This window comes from Orycteropus afer, unplaced genomic scaffold, assembly GCF_000298275.1.
Source record: "Orycteropus afer afer isolate SDZICR_OR568_19922 unplaced genomic scaffold, OryAfe1.0 scaffold00174, whole genome shotgun sequence".
Taxonomy (NCBI): Eukaryota; Metazoa; Chordata; class Mammalia; order Tubulidentata; family Orycteropodidae; genus Orycteropus; species Orycteropus afer.
In genome coordinates this window covers 5,223,412-5,244,105 of record NW_006921761.1, presented here as the reverse complement: position 1 = coordinate 5,244,105, position 20,694 = coordinate 5,223,412, and the positions used below count along the sequence as shown (strand labels likewise).

Sequence of the window (20,694 nt, the reverse complement as noted above, 5' to 3'; positions counted from 1 at the left end):
ACGGAGGGAGGGAATGAGGGACTGTCCACACAACACACGGAGGGAGGGAATGAGGGACTGTCCACACAACAGACGGAGGGAGGGAATGAGGGACTGTCCACACAACACACGGAGGGAGGAAATGAGGGACTGTCCACACAACAGACGTGCAGGCTCACCTGCCACCAGCTCCAGCTTCTCGCCGGGGTCGCCCTCTGAGTAGAGCTTAGGGTGGCAGCGGTACCCGATCTGGCTGATGAGGCTGGCGGGCAGGGCCACCAGGTCGCGCCGGATGAGGACACAGGAACGGCTTTCCAGGGGCACGGGCTCTGGTTTCTCTTGCACTGTGGGCACAGAAGGGGTCCAGGGTGAGGGCAGGAGCAGACGGGGTCAGGCACAGCCGAGTCAGGGCTGGGCCTGGCAGACAAAGGGCGGAGGGTCCCACAGCTCTCCAGAGGGTGGGGCTCCAGGGGCCACGGGACGGGGAGCAGGGTCTCCACGGCCACCGGCCCGCGGTGCTGCTCTTGGCCGGCTGCTCCCCGGCCCGTCTCCTCAGAGGGACGGGGACACAGCCCCTCTGCTGTGCTGCCACCTGTGGAGGAGCCCAGTAGGTGTCTGTCAGTGGCCGGAGCGTCAGTCGTCCCGGGACAGGGCAGACAGGGTCTTCTGTGGGTATGTCCCATCTGGAAATGTTTCAGAGAGACCAGCACTGGAGACGGGTGACAACCATCAGAGAACCCCCTGAGCACGCTCAGAACCTACAGTGGAACAGGAAGCAGGTGGCCACCGACAAGGCCCTTTGCTGGCTTGCCTACATTCAGGCCACTCTGCCAGCCAGGTACCCCCAGGCCTCCCCACTCCTGTCCTCCAAGGGTCTCTGTGGCTCTAGTGCTCACAGGAGGTAGAGGACGGGGAGCATGACCTCTCATCTAACATCCATCTACTAAGCAGCAAAGGAGCTCCCAGTCCAGGCGGGCACCAGGCCAGGTGAGGACAGACCACAGAGGGCCTTGCAGGGCAGGACACACACCAGCCCCCAGTCCTTGCTCCAAACCTGCCAGGCCCTCCCAGCTTGGCCCAGCAGCCCCTGCGCCTTGGCAGAGCCTCCTCCCTCCTCCTGGGACACACCTCCACCGCGTCTAGCCCTCTTCACAGCACACCTGAAAGTCTGGGCACAGCAGCCCGGCCCACAGCAGCAGAGGTGCCCCCACTGCTGGGCCCCCAGCTTTGCAAGATCCTAGCCACCCTCTGTGGCACCAGGGCTGTGCACCTGCTTCCCGGGTGGTGGCAGCTGTCAGGAAACCACGCCTGGGCCGTCTCCAGGACACACACCTGGCTGAGCAGGTGGGTCACAGCCGGGTGACGGCTGGTTGTTGAGGCCACTCAGTGGGGCGGGCCTGGCTGGCTTGGGTGGGAGGGCGACCTGTGGGGCGTCCTGACACCTGCACACCCACGGGGTGGGGCCCTTCCTGCAGCTGCAGGGCAGGTAGCTCAGGCACCGAGCCTGCTCGGAGACCCGTGCTTTCGCGTGTGACAGGAAGATGCCTGAGGTTCACACCAAAGCCTGAGGGGCTGAGGATGGAGACGCTGGGTAGTCCGCTGCTGTCAAGCGGACTCGTGTGGTGGGATGACGCTCCCCCACCCAGACCTCCAGGACCTAGAAGGGCCCTGGAGGTGGCCGGTCCACCCCCACCCACCTCGCGCTGGGTCCCCCAGTTCTCCGAGCGGCTCATCAAGGCTGTGAGACGCCCCTGCTCCGTCCCAGGTGATGGCCCAGGGCTCAGGGTTGGGGAGGGGTTTTCTCAAGTCGTCCAGTCGGCTCACAGCAGCCCCACCTGACAGCAGCAGGTCCCGGAGCGTTTCCCAGGCTGGTATCTTTACAGAGCAGACGCCCGCTCTGGGCAGGTTCCGGCCACTGACCTAGGGTTCGCAGCTGCGAGCTGAACCGCTGCACCCCAGCACGTGGCACTCGAGGCTGGGCCCCGGGTCCAGAGGCTGGGGCTGCCCAGGTGAGCACGGCACCCCTGCTCTGCCTTCCCGTCAGGCCTGCGGGGAAGACGCGGGGGGGACAGCTGAGCAGCGGCACCTCACAGCCTGGAATTACCCAGGGGCGCAGGGAACACAGCAAACAACCCGGGTGATATTTTAAAACATAATTGCCGCCCCCTCCCCGCCGGCCGGGAGATTACACATGCAGACGCGCAGCCCTCTGCGGGGCTGGCATTTACAGAGACTGTCACGGGCAGGGAGCCCTCCCAGCGCGTCTGGAGGTTTGACTAAACGACACACTGTGTTCGAGCCCCCCCCCCCGCCCCGACACCCAGAGCTGTCGCACCCAGAACAACCCCAAACCCTGCTATTTCTGCTCTGCTGTGTGCTGGCTGCCGGCTAAAAATACTCCCCACGTCGGAGCTCATCTGGGAAGGTGCTCGCAGCTTCCGCAGCACCCGCCCTCCCTTGGCCCCAGACACAGGGACAGAGCCCAGATGACCCCCTGCACACCACCCAGGTTCACAGCACCCCCAGAGCCGACTCGGTTCTGGGGAGACAGCCCACAACCCTCCCGTCCCTGCTGGTCTTTGGACAGGTCGTGAGGGACCAACGAGTCAGGGCCAGCACCTGACGGCACAGTAGGAGGGCCGCCGGGCAGGCTATGTGCAGGACAGGGGGCCCACTCCTGGGTCCTGGGCACTACCCCACCCCTCAGCCCGACCTGGACCGACTAGCCGCCCCACTGACACTCAGCTTCAGACCGGGACCACCAGCCTGGTCTCCAGGACCGCCGGACTGAAGAAGGAAATCCCACCTCGGGTGATAAGCTCTCACCAAGGAGTGAGTGGCACACACAAGGCAGCAGCTGCGTCATGGTCAGAGGTCACAGCGGCACGATCTGGCCATGGCCCCCAGACCACAGGGCTCAACGCAGGCCCGCAGCAGGTCACCTCGGCCCAGGGCCCCTCTCCGTGGCCCACGACGCTGGGTCTGAGGATGATGCCCATCTGGGCTGCTCCCTGACTGACGCGGCCCCTGCACCACGCGACAGAGGAGCCGGGCTGGAGACCAACGGTCCCTGGCCTTGCATCCTGCACAGTCTTGACCTCCGCGGGGTCACTGACGCGGGATCTGATGCAGGCTCCGGACACTCTCTGAACAAAACACCCGGGGCCACTCCGCCCTCATACGAATCAAGTCTGTTTCCGGCCCAAGGGCATCCAGTGTGTCCAGCCTGGGGGGGACCCTGGGGCCTGGTTTTGGGGGCCACCAAGGTCATGAACCAGCTGGTCTACCCAAGTGACACTACCAGACACAGCAGGGACAGTGCCACCCCCTGGAACAGCCGTCTAGGGGGTCAGGAGCCCTGTTCAGGGGGTGTCCAGGTCATCCTCCAGGTGACACCCCTCCTAGGTGAGTGGCCAGCAGGCGACTGTGTCACCCATACAGCAGCCGAAGGCCCACCGAGGTCAGGCTGCAAGCAGCACCTCCCCATCAAGTCTGTTCCCACAGCAGAAAAAACAAACCCCAGGGTCACAGCCTGGAACCCCACAGACACGTCCGCTCTGCACACACGGGTCACGGGGTCACAGCCTGGAACCCCACGGAGACGTCCGCTCTGCACACACGGGTCACAGGGTCAGAGCTGACTTATGACAATGAAGCAGGTCTTAATTACGAAGGAAAACAGAACCTAAAGCCCAACTTGAGAAACACGCTGAATCACACAACCAGATTTTAGGGTTCACTGCAAAGGTACAGGAGGAGGCCTGGGGGCACAGTGGTTAAGCACACGGCGGTTAACAGAAAGGTCAGTGGTGTGAACCCACCAGCTGCTCTGCTGAGGGAGGTAGGGCAGGTGCTTCCATGAAGACCAGAGCCTTGGAAACCCTGTGGGGTGGTTCCACTCTGTCCTTTAGGGGCGTTGGGAATCGGGATCGACTTGACGACAGTAGGTGAGAAGCTAAAGTGATCAAGGTGTGTGGACAGGTGAACAGGTGGACACAGATCCACGGAGCAGAACAGAAGACCTAGGAAAAGACACAAATATGGCCGACGGATCCTTGATGAAGGCATGTGGACAGTCAATGGAGAAAGGATCATTTTAACAGCTGTCTTTGCAGACCCAGACCAACCAATCCCACAAGGGCTGACATTGTGAGAAAACTTCCAGAGGAAAATGCAGGACAAAGTCCTTGACAGAAAGCTTGGCTGTGACACGAATTGCAAGATTCACAAAAGAAGTAACAGAGAGAGTAGACTTCATCAAAGTTGAAAACTTCTGTTGTGTGAAGGACTTGGCTGGAGGAGGAAGAGCTAGAGCAGGGCAGAAATACCTGCGACCACAAATCTGACAAAGGACTTGTGTCCAAAGCCTGCAGAGGACTCTCAGGACTCAGTCCTGCAGTGCACTCAGGGCTGTCAGTGCAGCCACGGGTCAGTCGGCCTCACTGAGGGCCTTCCCCTTTCTCCTTGACCCTCCATTTCACCAAGCATGACATCCTTCTCCAGGTCCCTGCTGACAACATGACCGAAGCAGGTGAGACCAAGTCTGGCCATTCTCGCCTCCAAGGAGCACTCCGGCTGTACTTCCTCCAGGACGGATTTGTTCATTCTTCTGGCAGTCCATGGTGCTTTCAGCATTCCTGGCCAACGCCACAACTGCAAAGCATCAACTCTTCTTTGGTCTTCCTCATTCACTGTCCAGCTCTCGCATGCATGAGGTGACTGAATACACCATGGCTTGTGTCAGGCGCACCTTAGTCCTCAAAGAGACATCTTTGCTCTTCTGCACTTGAAAGAGGTCTTTCGCGGCAGATGTGCCCAGTGCGATACGATGTCTGACCTTTGACTGCTGCTTCCATGGGTGTTGACTGTTGATCCGAGTAATATGAAGTCCTTGACAATTTCCATCTTTTCTCCATTTATCGTGATGCTGCTTATTGTCCGGTTGAGAGGGTTTTTGTTTTATGTTGCGGTGTAATCCACACTGCAGACTGTTGTCTTTAACCTTCATCAGCAAGTGCTTCAAGCCATCTTCATTTTCAGCAAACAAGGTTGTGCCGTCCACGTATCTCAGGTTGTTAATGAGTCTTCCCTCAACCCTGATGCCATTTTCTTCTTCACATAGTCCAGCTTCTCGGATTATCTGCCCAGTGTAGGCTGAATAAGTGCGGTGAAAGCATACAGCCCTGACACACTCCCTTCCTGATTTTAAACCAGGCAGGATCCCCTTGTTCTGTTCAAAGCACAGCCTCCTGGTCTGTGCACAGGTTCCTCAGGAGCACAGTGAAGTGTTCTGGAATTCCCGTTCTTCTCAATGTTACCCATAGTTCGTTAGGACCCCCACAGCTGGATGCTTCTGCACAGTCAGGGAAACACCCGTCTGCTGATGTCTGCTTTCAGCCGAGATCCCGCTGACGTCAGCAATGACTGAGATCACGTCGGCGTATGACGATTCTAACTCCAGATGTCTACCTGAAAAACGTTCACACAGAAACCTGTGCAGGTAGGACTTCCTGGTGGATGCCTTTGAGTCAATTCCGACTCACAGCGACCGACTGGTGTGACAGGAGACCTGCTGCTGCGTACGGATCTCTCGGCTGTAATCCCAATGGAAGCAGATCACCAAGCGTATCCCACAGGGCCGCTGGGTGGGTGCAGACACCGACGTTCCAGTTAGCAGTGAGCTTACGGCAGCTCCATCCATTAACGCCCCACTGAAGAAAGCAAATGCCCTGCATGTGAGCCGTGGCTGCGGTCCGTCCACAGGCTGCAAGACCACCCAGCAATAAAAGAACAAACTAGTGAGACACAGCCTGGGTGAATGGCTAGGTCACTGCTCTGCAGAAGACCCCTCCAAGGGCTCCACACCAGAAGGGCCCACTGATGGGACGCTCTGCAAAGACCCCTGCGGTGACGGAGCACCCGAGAGTGGCTGCCAGGGGTGTGGAGAGCAGCGGTGCAACTCGGGGCAGCCCGAGGTAGCTGTGGGGTGATGGAGCCGTGCTGTGTCCTGCCAGCGGTGGGGCTGCACAAACCCACACACGTCGATAAAAGAACGGGCCTCGGGGAAACTGAGCCCTGGCCCCACGAGCCCTGCTGCTCACCAGGATCTAACGTGCCTCCTGGGAACCGGCTTTTCTCTCACGGCTCACTTTTTCTTTGCTCCCAGGGTCCCAGGGTCTGGCCTGGTGCTTTCTTTGGAGCCAGCACAGAGTCGGGTACCACTGCTCCTGCCGGTGCTGGCAGGGATGCCCGCCACTTCCCTCTGACCCCGAGCATCGCTGGACTCCACTGACCTCCACTGTCAGACAGAAGCAGGGTAAGACTGGTCACAAAATACCTGCCCAAGGTCGACGCCCACCCTGCCCAACCCGCTTCCGCTTGGCTCCAGGTGAGGCTCACCTTGAACACAAAGCACACCTGGCCTGAAACCTCCCCCCGCCTCGCCATCTCTGCGGCCGCCAGCTCACAGCAGCCACACTCTGGAAGAACGCCACATGAAGCCCAAGCTTGTAGGGCTTCCTGGAGGAGGGGAGAGCACCGGGGACGGCGAGGCAGTGCCAGCGTGGGCCTGCCCTGGGAACCCTCAGGCTCCTCGCCGTGCCCTTCATCCATGGGCCCCGGGAGCACGCGGGTCTCCGCCTCCCACCCACACCACCCTGCTCCTCATGTTGCGCACGATGGGGCACCTCTGCGTGCAAGGCACCCCGTGATGCTCACCAGCCAAGGGAGACAGTTAGTGAAAAGGCCGCGGTTGGTCCTCTCGCACTCTCAGGCCTGGAGCTGGCCCCAGGAATGGACAGGGATGGGGGGAATACGCCAAGCTGTCTGGAGCCTCAGAGGCAGGCCCGGAGACCAGGGGAGCCAAGCTCTGGGTCTGGCAGGGCAGTCAGCGAGGCCCCACAGGGCTGCCCACTTGCTGGACATCTCCACTGCAAACTCGGCCCGTTCACAGCAAAGCTGGCTGCTGCCACCACCGGCCCACTGCCCTGGCCAGGCCTCCTCCCCAGGGCTGAGGGACCCTCTGGGTCCAGCCGGCTCGGGCAGTTTACCTGCACACTTCCATCTCGGCTTCCACCTCAGTCTGGCCCTGGGGATTCCGAAAGTCCCCAAACTGTCCTCGCACCCTCCCTTGGCAACCCCATCAACTGTTCTCAATGCAAAGCTGACCACACCCTGCTCCTGCTCTCCTTCCCTCCGTGACCCTAGCAGACATGCCCAGTGATACCCACAGGAACAGGGTACTGCCACATTCACCTGAGGCTGGAAGCTGCCTGCACGTCCACAGGACACGGGAGACCAAAGCCCAGGCCTGCTGCAGGAGTGAGGCCAGCTGCCAGAGAACAGGCAGAGGTCCAGGAGCATGGCAGCACTGCCTCTCACACAGAACACACACACGTGTGAGCACAGGCATGCACACACTCTGAAGGCCCAGGGGTAACACCAGCTGCGATCACCTTAGGGAGACAGAATGGGTGGTGTAGGGACCAGCATCCCCATCCACTGCCGTGGAGTCGATTCTGACCCACAGCGCCCCTAGAGGACAGAGTGGAACTGCCCCACAGGGTCTCCAAGGCTGTCAGTCTTCATGGAAGCAGACTGCCTCACCTTCCTCCCATGGAGAGGCTGGTGGCTTTGAACCACCAGCCTTTTGGTTAGCAGTTGAATGCCCTAACCATGCACTCCCAGAGCTCCTTAGGGACTAACATTTTGCACTGTGGGGTCTTTTCACATCCTTAGAATAACATGTTCACTATAAATAAAAATGCGCTCAACTTGGAGATCCCCACAGACTCTCACTTGTGGCTACAAGAGAGTAACCTTTTTGGACTAACCTCTGTGTAACTGTAAAAGTCACACACTCACACCTCACTTACCAACATGGTCAAGTTCCAAAGAGCAGGTCATTGTATGAAAATCAGCATCATGTATCCACAGAGGAGGACCCCATCAGACCACAAGATGGAGGATGACTACATCACGACACAACTGCTGAGTCACACCATTATGTAACTGCCAAACTGGAGAGAACCACGGCCACGCCCAGCTGACACATAACCTTGACCCTCACAGCCAGCATTCTCTCACCTTGTACCGCAGACACACACTGCATTCTGTGTAGGAGCAGTCTGATAGGAGGCTGTTTAGTGTCGCCAGTAAGGCAGGAGTGGGGGGAGTGCATGTGCGTGTAAGCTGCCCAGGACTGAGCGGCCGAGATCCCGTGGACTACCATTTTGGGCACAATTTTACAACTACACCAAATGCTGAGAACTAACAAGAAGATTAACTGAGAACTGTTGTTCCACATACTGTAAAGACAAAACTGATTTTGGGGTCTGCTGTCCTGGGGACACCCCAGCTTATAGCTGAGACCCAGAAACAGCCCAGTCCGGGACCATGGGCTACTTGGTAGCTGAGACAGCGGCGAAAATCTAAACTGTCTTGGTGCAGACCTCTCAGTGGTTCACAGCCCTCCGTCGTAGCAGTCCTCAGAGTCCCTAAAATGCTATCAGAAACGTCCAGCCCAGACCTAAACCAAACCCACTGCCACTGAGTCGATTCTGACTCACAGTGACCCCCACTGGGTTTACAAGACTGTCGATCTTTATGGAAGCAGACTGCCTCATCTTCCTCCCGTGGAGTAGCTGGTAGATTTGAACTGCCAACCTGGTTAGCAGCAGAAGACAGGACAAGCGGCAAGAAATGAGTAAGATGGTAAAATCCAACCGTGAGACCCCCGAGCCACAGACATCAGTAATGACCTGAAACGCGAAAGGACTACGTGCTCCAGGTAAAGACCACCGTTTGTAAGACTGGGTTCAAACACTCAGCAACTTCAATTAAGGTTGCTAAGGGGCAAACTTCATCAAAAGAACAAGGCTGGCTGAAAGCAGACAGGAAGAGACCACACAGAGGCCGGGCTAGCAGCAGACCAGCAACGCTGCACCCTCTCAGGACTCAATTCTCTCCCGCTTCGGACTTTTCGTTGATATCCCATGTTTTCAACAATGGAAGGGACACTGAGTCAATGAGCGTTTCTGAAACTTTATTATGAAACATGGGCTTTATACATATTATGTCAGACCTGGGGTGGGGTTACATGGGACACACTTGTCCATCCGGGCCCTGGGGTGTGATTATGTGGGACACACTTGCCTCTCCAGACTCTGGGGTGGGATTACGTGGGACACACCTGCCCCTCTGGGCTTTGGTGTAGGATTATGTAGCACACACCTGCCTCTCTGGACTCTGCACTACCTTCTAGACATCTTGACACAGGCTTATATAATTCAGAAGGTCTGAAAATGCAGTATTTATGTGAACATGGAATCACTGCGAGAAAGGCAACTTCAAGACAGCACAGGGGAACCAGAGACGTACATACGAGGCCTCTCTCCCAGTCAGAGAGCCAGAAGACACACTAACTCCCACCTCCGGGACGCACCACCTGATACAATTCCCTGTGAAAACAGTCATTTGGGCACAGGCCCATTTCTTCCACTTCAAACAAGTGTACAGCTCCCCTCCTGATGGCTACATGCACTGTCAGTGGGACAGGAGCTACCCAGCAAACCCCAGAGAAGACTGTAGGTGGGCACCGTATGTCCCAAAGGACAAGAAACAGTTCAACAAGAACTATTACTGATAAAGACTATTTCACAATGATGAAAAGGAGATAATAAGACAAAGCTAACATCCACAGGGTCCCAACAGCCAAGCCTCATGCAAACGGCCAGCACTGTGACGTGAAGAGGCTAAGTTGACGCAGAGAGGAGCACACAGTGTAAGGGAAAGTCAAATCTGGCAGCAGAGCGCGGCCTGAGTGATACGGCATCGCCCCGACAGCACACACGGAACACGCGCTGGCGTGCAGTCAGCCTCAACCTTCAGATAACAAAGTCATCGGGGTACGCTCGCGACCAGGGGCACGTCAGTAACCAGAAAGTGCACACGGGCTCGGAAAGGAAGCAACACCACACACTTCAGGACAACCAAAGGCCAAGCGGAGAAACTGCAATGAGCTGGGACGTCTCTGAACAAGCAGCTCTGACGAGAACTGTGTGGGCAGAAGGCAAGCAGGGCTGAGCAGGCGCTGAGTCTACGTACGTTTGAGAGACAGGAAAACCCACAGCGATGCCATGATCCAGCTCACAGCTAAGAGCAGAACAGCAAATTCAACTCAAAGACAGTACAAGTGAGTTGAAATAAAGTAGACATATGTTGTACATTTTAAAAAATCCAAAAGTTGCTTCTCTGAAAAGAGTGACACAGCAGGAATTTTCTACAAATCTGAATCAAGAAAAAGAGGAATAGCACAAATGAATGACACAGCGATGAAGGGAACAGCACACGGGCCCTCCCGCAGCACAGAGGCGGCCGGTGGCACACGGGCCCTTCCACAGCAGAGGCCGGCCGGCCACACCACCAAGCACCAGACAGCAGCGGTCGCGGCACACAGCCTCTGACAACTTTGCAAAATATAATAAACACAACGCTTAGTCCACGGGCTGTGTGAACCAACAGTCATGGGCTGCAGCAGACAGGACGGCGCGGGGCAGTGGAAGCCCGTTCACACAGCCTTTCTGACTCCTCCAGGGGACTGAGGAGCTGGGTAACAATGCCAACAGCGTGCGTGGCATCCCCGTGATGGTGAGGCCCATGGAACCCTAACGTGGGGACCGGTCACTTTGTGCCAATCCTGGGGTACAGAGGTGCTGGTAGGGAACCTCACAACCATCGAAGGAGGACCGAGAGTGCAGCGGGCCCTCAGGACCCAGGGTCCCTGCGCCAGGAGCCTCTAGAACCAGGGCACTGAGCGAGAACCAAAACCCTGAGGACGGTGAGAAGCAGTAATGGCACAGGCCACAGGAGACAGGAACCGGCGGGAAGCGTGCCTTGAGTGTGCCGACACGGCGCGGGAGGCGTGCCTTGAGTGTGCCCACACACGGAGAGGGAGACAGAAGGCCTCTGGGTATGGGGCTTGCTGGCGGAGCGGGGTGCCTCTGGGCCCTTACTGGCAGAGCTAAAGAGCTTTGTAACTTTTGCCCAAGCAGGGCAGAGGCTGGGCCAAGGGGCCAGGGAGGCATGCCCATGGGCATGGCTAAGGAGAGGCTGACCTGATGGGTGAACTGTATCCTGAGTCGTTTCTGATCCTGAATTGTAACCTGCTACTTCCCTGATAAACCCCATCATCATGAGTACTGTCTGTGAGTTCCGTGTGGCCACTGCAATGAATTATCGAATCCAGCACAGGAGCAGACTGCTGTGGGAGGGACGGCTGGTGACGGAACTGGTAGAAAGACTGGAGAGAGGAGGTACGTCGGACTCCCCTCCAGGACTCAGCCTGGTGCTGCCTCTGTCCACTCTCCTCTCCCTGTGAAGCTGGAGAAGGGAAGACACCGCCCCGCCCCCCACCCCCATCTGAAGGAGGGTCTGGCCTGAGTCACGTGCTTGCTGTAAACATTTAGAAAGTCACAAAGTCACTAGAGCAATAGCCTCATGTCGATAAATCTGAAAATTAAACAAAGCAGAGAAACTTCTAGAAACGTACAACTTATCAAAACTGACACAAGAAGAAACAGAAAGCTTAAATTGATCCTACGGTTACTAAAGGAAACAAATGCAAAAATCCTCCTACAAAGAACACACCCAGATGGCTTTACTGTGAATTCTTCAAACATCTGAGAAATAGTACAATCTTACTATTGATGCAGGAAGTTATCAAAAGAAGATGGAAGGAATCCACAGTCACAGTACAAAACAGAACTCTCAATGTTCACCTATTTCAGGAGGCAGCATACAATCAAGAACCAATGGTACTGAAGGAGGAAGTCAATGCTGCACTAAAGGAACTGGCGAAGAACAAGGCTCCAGGAATTGACAGAAACCCACTAAGATGTTTCAACAAACGGATGCTGTGCTGGAGGTACGCACTTATCTACGCCAAGAAATCCGGAAGACAGCTACCTGGCCAACTGACTGGAAGAGATCCACACTTGACCCCATTCCAAATACAGGTGACCCCACAGAATGTGGAAATTATTAAATGGTATCATTAATATCACACACAAATAAAATTTGGCTGAAGATGATTCAAAAATGGTTGCAGCAGCAACCATTCCTGACAAGGAACTTCCAGAAATACAAGCTGGACTCAGAAGAGGACGTGGAACGAGGGATATCATTGCTGATGTCAGATGGATCTTGGCTGAAAGCAAAGAATACCAGAAAGATGCTTACTTGTGTTCTATTGACTATGCAAAAGCATTCAACTGTGTGGATCATAACAAATTATGGATAATACTGAGAAGAATGGGAATTCCAGAACACTTGATTGTGCTCATGAGGAACCTGTCCATAGACCAGGAGGCTGCTGTTTGAACACAAGAAGGAGACACTGCATGGTTCAAAATCAGGGAGGGAGTGCGTCAGAATTGCATCCTTTCATTATACTTATTCAATCTGTACACTGAGCAAATAAACTGAGAAGGTGGACTATCCGAAGAAGAACTCAGCATCAGGATTGGAGGAAGGTTCATTGACAACCTGCGACACACTGATGACACAGCTTTGCTTGCTGAAAGTGAGGATGACTTGAAGCTCTTACTGATGAAGATTAAAGACTACATACAGTCTGTAGTATGGATTACAGCTCAACATAAAGAAAATGAAAATCCTCACAATTGGACCAATAAGCAACATCATGATATATGGAGAAAAGAGTGAAGTTGTCAGAGATTTCATTTTACTTGAATCTACAGTCAACAGAAATGGAGGTAGCAGTCAAGAAATCAATGACACACTGCACTGGACAAATCTGCTGCGAAAGTCCTCTTAAAGATGTCTCTTTGACATATATAGGGTTGGCAGACAATGGTCCTATAAGCTTATGTGAATGGTAAGAATTCCCAGGTGTATAGGAGAGCTAACAAGGGGCAAGGTTGTAGTCACTGCTTGGTCACAGCCAACTACCCAGAGGGACCAAGTAGTTGAATGTGCGGGCTTGGGACAATTGTCGCAGGGGACATCAAGCTCAATTGGCATAACATACTACACAAAACATTGTTCCACCTCCTACTTTGGCGAGTAGCGACTGGGATCTTAAAAGCTAGCAAGCTGCCATCTAGATGCAAAGATGGGTCTCTCCTCGTCCAGAGCAAAGAAGAATGAAGAAAACCAAAATTCACAGAAACAATTAGTCCTAGCGACTGATACACCATCCGATCTGCAGCCTATACAACTATGAGACCAGAAGAACTAGATGGTTCCCGGCTACCACTGTCATCCACTTGGAAGGGGATATATGTAGGAGACCCTTGATAGAGAGGGAGAACAATGTGGAACAAAACTCAAAATCACTTGGAGGGAAAAATAAAAAAAAAAAAGGTGGGGACCAGGTTTGCTGGTCCGATAGAGCCTGGTGGAACCACTGAGACTATGGCCCCGAGCTGCCTTTCAGGTCTGGAATTGAACTCACACCTGTGGCTTCCAGCCAAACAAAATACAGCCATATGAGTTGAACACTTACCTCAAGTAGATACACTCCTTGGAGAGAACAATCATGAGAGAAAGAAGGGCTGCTTATGTACCGGGAGATAGCTCAGGGGGCAGGAGTGCATGGCATGGAGGGATGGACACTGGGAAGAGTTAACTATGGGGAGAAAGTGGGAGAGGAGCTGCTGCATTGTGGGAAACTGTGGTCAATGTCATACACCAAGTGTATGTGAACCGCTGTATGGAAAGTGAATTTGCTCTGTAAATCTTCACCCAAATCACAGTTAAAAAAAAACAAACAAAGAGATGTCTCTTTGAAGACTAAGGTGCGCCTGACCCCAGCCACGGTCTTTTCAATCACCTCCTATGGATGTGAAAGCTGGACAATGAACAAGGGAGACTGAAGAAGAGTTGATGCCTGTGAGTTGCGGCGCTGGCAAGGAATCCTGGAAACACCATGGACTCTGCCACAAGAAGGAATCGATCTGTCCTGGAAGAGGTGCAGTGGGAATGCTCCTTGGAAGCGAGGATGGCCAGACTGTGTCTCAGCTACTTTGGCTGTGTCGGAAGGGACCATTCCCTGGAGAAGGATACTTGGTAAAGTGGAGGGTCAGTGAAGAAGGGGAAGGCCCTCAACAAGATGGACCAACACAGCGGCTGCAACGATGAGCTCAGGTATCACAAGGACTATGAGGCAGAGCAGGACCGGGCAGCGTTCCGTCCCGTTGGACACAGGGTGGCTCCGAGCTGGAGCTGACTTGATGGCACCTAACAATGACAACAACACTTACACACTTCTACACAGTCGAAAAACTAATAGTAATTCCTAACTCACTCTATGAGGCCACATGGTCTTGATATGAAAACATGGACCATTACCTTCAAGGGTACTGACAGGCCAATCGCTCCCATGAACACAGTGGCAAGACTCCTACAGAAATGACCAGTCAAAGCATGAGTTCATCCCATGCAGCAAGGGCTCTCATCGAACCAATTTAACCCATTCGGCTTTTAAGGCTGCCAGTGAAAGAGTTTCAGCAAATCCTTCAAAAGCAAACAGCATCAAACTTACATCAACCCTTGCAGAAAACAGGGAAGGAAGGATGAAGCTGGTGTTGTCAGTGACCATCAAGTACCCAAACCAAAGACAGGACAACAAAACCACACTGTCCCTCAGGAACACGGATGCAAAATTCCTTAAGAAAATACTAGCAAACTGACTCCACCAACATGTAGAAATTGTAACGCAGCCTTCTGGGGGTTTAGGCTTAGGGTGCAAAGTTGGGCTAACGTGTGAAAATTAATCACTGTAATGCCACTGAGTCAATTCTGACTCACAGTGACCCTCACTGGGTTCCCAAGGCTGTAAATTTTTGGAGAAGTAGATTGCCTCATCTTCCTCCTTTGGACCAGCCAATGGGTTTGAACCACTGACTTTCTGGTTAGTAATCAAATGCCTTACCCACTACACGGCCAGAGCTCCTTAATATTTTGTGTTAATAAAATTAAGGAGAAACTTCACATTAGCAGCTCCACAGATGCAGGAAAACCTCCTCATAATAAAAGCTCTAAGAAAACCATCAACAGGAGGAAACCCCTCAACCTGTTGTCATCGTTGGGTGCCGTCGAGTTGTCTCCAACTCATAGCAACCCCATGCACAGCAGAACGAAACACTGCCCAATCCCATGCCAGCTCCACAATCCCTGCTATTCTTGAGCCCATCGACACAGCCACTGTGTCAATCCGTCTCGTTGAGGGCCTTCCCCTCTTTCGTCGACCCTCCACCTTACCAAGCATGACATGCTTCTCCAGGGAGTGGTCCCTTCTGACAACATGACCAAACTAGGTGAGACGAAGTCTGGCCATTCTCGCCTCCAAGGAGCATTCCGGCTGCACTTCCTCCAGGACAGACCTGTTAATTCTTTTAGCAGTCCACAGTACTTTCAGCATTCTTCGCCAGCACCACAGCTCAAAAGCATCAACTCTTCTCTGGTCTTCCCTATTCGTTGTCCAGCTCTCACATGCATATAAGGCGACTGAAAACATCATGGCTTGTGTCAGGTGCACCTTAGTCCTCAAGGAGACATCTTTGCTCCTCAGCACTTGAAAGAGATCCCTTGCAGCCGACTTGCCCAGTGCTGTACGTCCTCTGACGTCCTGACTGCTGCTTCCACTGGCGTCAGTTGTAGAACCAAGCAAGTGAAGTCTTTGACAACTTCAATCTTTTCTCCATTTATCATGATGCTGCTTATAGGTCCAGTTGTGAGGATTACAACCTAGTAAAGGGTTAATGTTACAGACTGAGCTGGGCCCCCAAAACTTGTGTCCACTTGGCTGGGCCAGTGTCTCAGTATTACGCAATCACCCTCCAGCTTGTGATCTGATGTAATAATCCCACAGGTTATAAATCCTCACTTCTGTGATGCTGAGGAGGCAGGATTAGAAGAGGCAGTTGGGTTAATGAGGCAGGAAACAGATACGATCCACAGGATCGGGCTGTGTCTGGAGCCAATATCTTCTGAGACATCACAGAGGTCCCACAAGCGAGCAGAGACCAGAGGGATTCAAGGCCACCAAGAAAGTCCTCCTGACATGGAGTGCCCGCACTGAGAACTTCCTAGACCCAGGAGAAGAGTGACACCAAGACACACGCAGATCTCCGAGGCGCCAGGGAAGAAAGGCTGAGAAGAGGCAGGGACCTTGCTCCAGAGCCGCAGAGAAAGCTTTCCCCTCGAGCCAGGCCCCTGCATTGGGACTTCTGCCCTCCGCACCTGCGAGGAAGACCCCCGAAGAGAGGATGCACTTGAACCGTGGTGCTGTGAAGAATACTGAACGCAGCATGGACTGCTGGAAGGCCAAACGTGTGTCCTGAGATGTGCAGCCAGAACGCCCTCAGAGGCGAGGAGGGAGAGCCTTCACCCCCTGTGTTCTGGTCGTGTTGTCAGGAGGGACCATTCCCTGGAGAAGGACGCCATGCCCGGTGAAGGGAGGGTCAGCGAGAAAGGGGAAGGCCCTCAAGGAGACGGACTGATGCAGTGGCTGCAATGGTGGGCTCAGGTGCAGGGCCGGAGGCTGGCGCAGGGCTGCCACAGGTCAGAGCCGACTGGATGGTACCGAACGACAGTGAGCTATGGCAGGATAAATTTCTGTGTGCCAACAAAAGCCGTGCTCTGTGGTTTTCCTGTTACGACGGCACTAGAGAACTAAGGCAGTACCCAGACAATACACACAGCTAAGGCCTTCCTGACGGTCCCGGATGGGACACTGTTGTCCCAAGCTCGGGAACCAGGCAGAAAGGCCCGTCCGCTGTCAGCACGCCCCGTCCACCCTGCACCGTAGGTCTGAAGCGGTGCCGTGAGGCCAGGAAGGCGTCCGTGTTGAAAAGGATGAAGGGAAGGTGCACTTTCATACACCACCCGAGGTGCACGGGGACAATTCTGGGGAAGTCACAGCAAGCCGCCAGGCCCAGACATGCTGAACAAGGCTACAGGACACTTGGCCAACAGACAAAATCGATTTATTTCTATATACAAACAAAAGCTAGGGAATGAAATTACAAACAACATAATTCACACTATTACCTCAAAAAAGAAAGAAATACGTGCATTAAAAAAAACAGGCACAGAACTACTCCACTCCTGGGTACATGACCGAGAGAAACAAAAACACGTCCACATAAAAACTCATACATGGATATTCACAACAGCATGACTCGGGAAAGCCAGGGAGCGGACACAACGCAAGTGCCCACCAAGAATGGATGGACAAACTAAAATGTGGTGCATCCAAGACCTGGGATGTGACTGGCAGAGAAACCATGGCTGATACTCACCACAGATGAACCTTGAAAACACGATGCTGAATGAGAGAAGGCAGACGCAAAGGGCCACACGGTGTGACTCCACTGCCACGAAGTGTCCACAGCAGACCAGTGGTTACCTGGGACTACGCGGTGAGAGGAAATGAAGGGTGAGTGCCCACGGATACAGGGTGTCTTTTTGGGGTGACAGACACTCTAACGTTGACTGTGATGATGGGACACCTCAGTGGCACGGTCAAAATCCCTGTGATATACAAGTTCATCATGCATCACCGATGAGAGAAATTCAAGGCCTACGTGGAGAGCTACCCTGTGTTCACGGATTAGAAGAGTCTAGCAAGAGGTCAACTCTTCCGAAAGTATTCCAGAATCAATTCAATACGCTCCACATCTTAGCAAGCTTTCAGGTAGAAATCAACACTGCAAAGGACTAGAATAGCCCAAAAAATTCTGAGTAAGAAATACAAAGCTGGTGGCACAGTGGTTAAAGCATTCAGCTGCTAACCAAAAAGGTCAGCAATTTGAACCCACCAGCTGCTCCATGGGAGGAAAGGCAAAGTTTGCTTTCCTGAAGATTGACAGCCTTATAGACCCTGTGGGCAGTTCCACTGTGTCCTCTAGGGGTGCTGGGGACCAGAATCGACTCCACGGCAGTGGGTGTGGTTTGGGCCCTGCTTCCATGAAGATTGACAGCCTGGGAAACCCTCTAGGACACTTCTACTCCATCCTCTAGGGGCGCTGTGAGTTGGAGCTGATTCCATGGCAGTGGGTTTATTGGATTTCAAAACTTATTTAAAGTTACAGTGATCCAGACAACGGGAACTGAAGGAAGTATGAGCCCATGGACAAACGGAACAGAACAGGGTCCAGAAATGGACCTGTATATACAGAGTCAGGTGATACTCATCAAAGGCGCTGAGGAAATTCCATTAGGAAGCAGTGCTGGAACTGGACATCGGCATAAAAACATGAAAAGTTCCAGCCCACACAGAACCCACTCGACACATAAAGTCCCCAGTGTGAGGCCACAAGGAAACACACGTCTCTGTGACCTTCACGGATGCAGAGATTCCTTAAACAGGCCACAGAAAGCCATAAAATCAAACATCAGCAAACTAGACTTCACCCGAGTTAGGAACTCCCGGCCTCTGAAAGGCTCCGTTAAGGGGATAAAAACACAGGTCACACAAGAGAAAATATGTGCAATATGTGTATTTGGCACAGAATTTGCATGCAGGATACAACCCACTTTTCAAAAACTGGCAAAATACGACCATGTTTAGGGCTGACAATGTTTCCACATGGGTATCCATATGAACTGTAAGAATGTCCAGGTGTGTAGTAGAGCTGACAAGGGGTAAGGTTGTGGGGCGTCTTGGTCACAGCCAGCTACCCAGACGGAGCGAGTAGTTGAACTTGTGGGCTCGGGACCATAGTCATAGGGGATACCAAGCTCAAGGCATAAAATACTACACCAAACATTGTTCCACCTCCTACTTTGGCAAGTAGTAACTGGGATCTTAAAAGTTTGCAAGCAGCCATCTAGATGCAACGATAGGTCTCTCCTCATCCAGAGCAAAGAAGAGTGAAGAAAACCAAAGATTCATGGAAACAATTAGTCCTAGCAACTGGTACACCATGCGATCCTCAGCCTGTATGACTGAGAACAGAAGAACTAGATGGTGCCCGGCTACCAATGTCAACCACTTGGAAGGGATCTCTGTAGGAGATCCTGGACAGAGAGAGAACAATGTGGAACAAAACTAAAAAAAAAAAAAAAAGACCAGGTTTGCTGGTCTGACAGAGCCTGCTGAGACCCTGAGACTGTGGCCCCTAGCTGCCCTTCAGGGCTGGAATTGAACTCAGTCCTGTGGCTGCCAGTTAAACAACAGACAGGCTTATGGAGTTAACAACTGCATCAGGTAGATACATTCCTTGGAGCGATCGATCATGGGATGACAGAAGGGCAGTGTTTGCACGGGGAGACGGCTCAGGAGGTGGGGCTGCATGGGAGGGAAGGACACAGAGAAGAGGCAACTACAGGGAGGAAGTGGGAGGGGAGCTGTCACACTGTGGGGAAGTGCAACCAGTGTCTGTGGTGATTAAGTTTGTATGTCAACTTGGCTGGGCAGCTGGATGCAGTATTGCCCATGATGAGACTGGTCATCAACTCCATGGTAGAATCTACTGTGAACAGCTGAGGAGCTGCCCTAGGGATGTGGTCTGCTTCCTGTATATGAGGAGAAGCCTTGGGGAATGTCCCTAGCCTATGACACACTTGGACCCTGCATGTAGTCGTGTCTTTGTTCAGCAGCCTGCCATGCCCTGCTGATCTTGGGACTTTCAATGGGCTTAAATTAATGGCCTGCCCTGTGGTGTGGTAACATCGGGACTGTGCCTTTTTACTTGTCAACCTTGGGCTTGTCAGTCTCAGCCGCTGTCTGAGTGAAGAAAAGCCTCTAGCTCCAGTGGGCCGGGAGCAGGAGGCAGAGCTGAAGCCCAAGGCTGAGGGGCTTTCACCAAGCCCCTAGAGCCCGGTACTTTGAACTTGGACTTAAAGCTTCCAAACTGTGAGAGAATAAACTCGTTTGTTCAAGACAGCCCGCTGGTGGTGCATTCCTGTCAGAGCGGCACTAGGGGACCAGAACAATATCACGAGGCAAAATGTGTATGAACCATTGTATGGAAAATGAACTCGCTCTGTAAACTTTCTCCCAAATCACAATAAAAATTTAAAAAAAAGGGGGGGGGGGACAACAAATTTGCAAAGACATGTCACCAAAAAAGACGTAAGTGTGGTTATTCGACTGTGAAGGCGTTCAGCATCACAGACCATTAGGGAAACGCAAATTAAAACTAGAACCAAGCCCCACCAGACACCCATCCCAAACCCAAACCAGACCCACTGCCAACAAGTCGATCACCACCCACAGTGCCCAAGAGGACAAGGAGCAGGCGGACCTCGGGACGTTGCGGGGTTGGTGCCAGAGCACCACAATACAAGGAGCAGCACAGTTAAGCTGGTCACACACATTGTTTGGTTTCCCAGGGCACAGAGAGCTTACACTACAGCGGAACCTAGTTAAGTGTGCAACAGCATGACAAGAAAGTTTGCAATATTGTGAGAATGACCAAAGTGTGACACAGAGACACGGAGTGAACATGTGTTAGAAAAATGGTGCCAACAGACTTGACACAGGTCTGCCACAAATCTGCAATATGTACAAAGTGCAGTATCTGCAAAGCAAAAAACAATGAGGTAAGCCTGCAGAACTGCCCCCAGGGTCTCCAAGGCTGTCAGTCTTCAGGGAAGCAAAGCCCAAACCACACCCACTGCTGTGGAGTCCATTCTGACCCACAGCGCCCCTAGAGGACAGAGTGGAACTGCCCCACAGGGTCTCCC

The 20,694-nt window shown here is 53.4% G+C and overlaps 1 protein-coding gene across 1 annotated transcript in view; it reads right to left on the bottom strand.

The window, feature by feature from the left end:
- Window positions 1-20,694, bottom strand: part of NACC2 (NACC family member 2) — a 34,431-nt gene that overhangs the window by 6,123 nt on the left and 7,614 nt on the right. Inside the window, exon 2 of the mRNA XM_007946938.2 lies at window positions 159-323. Within this exon, the coding sequence (XP_007945129.1) occupies window positions 159-323 (165 nt within the window). The remainder of the gene's footprint in view (window positions 1-158; window positions 324-20,694) is intronic.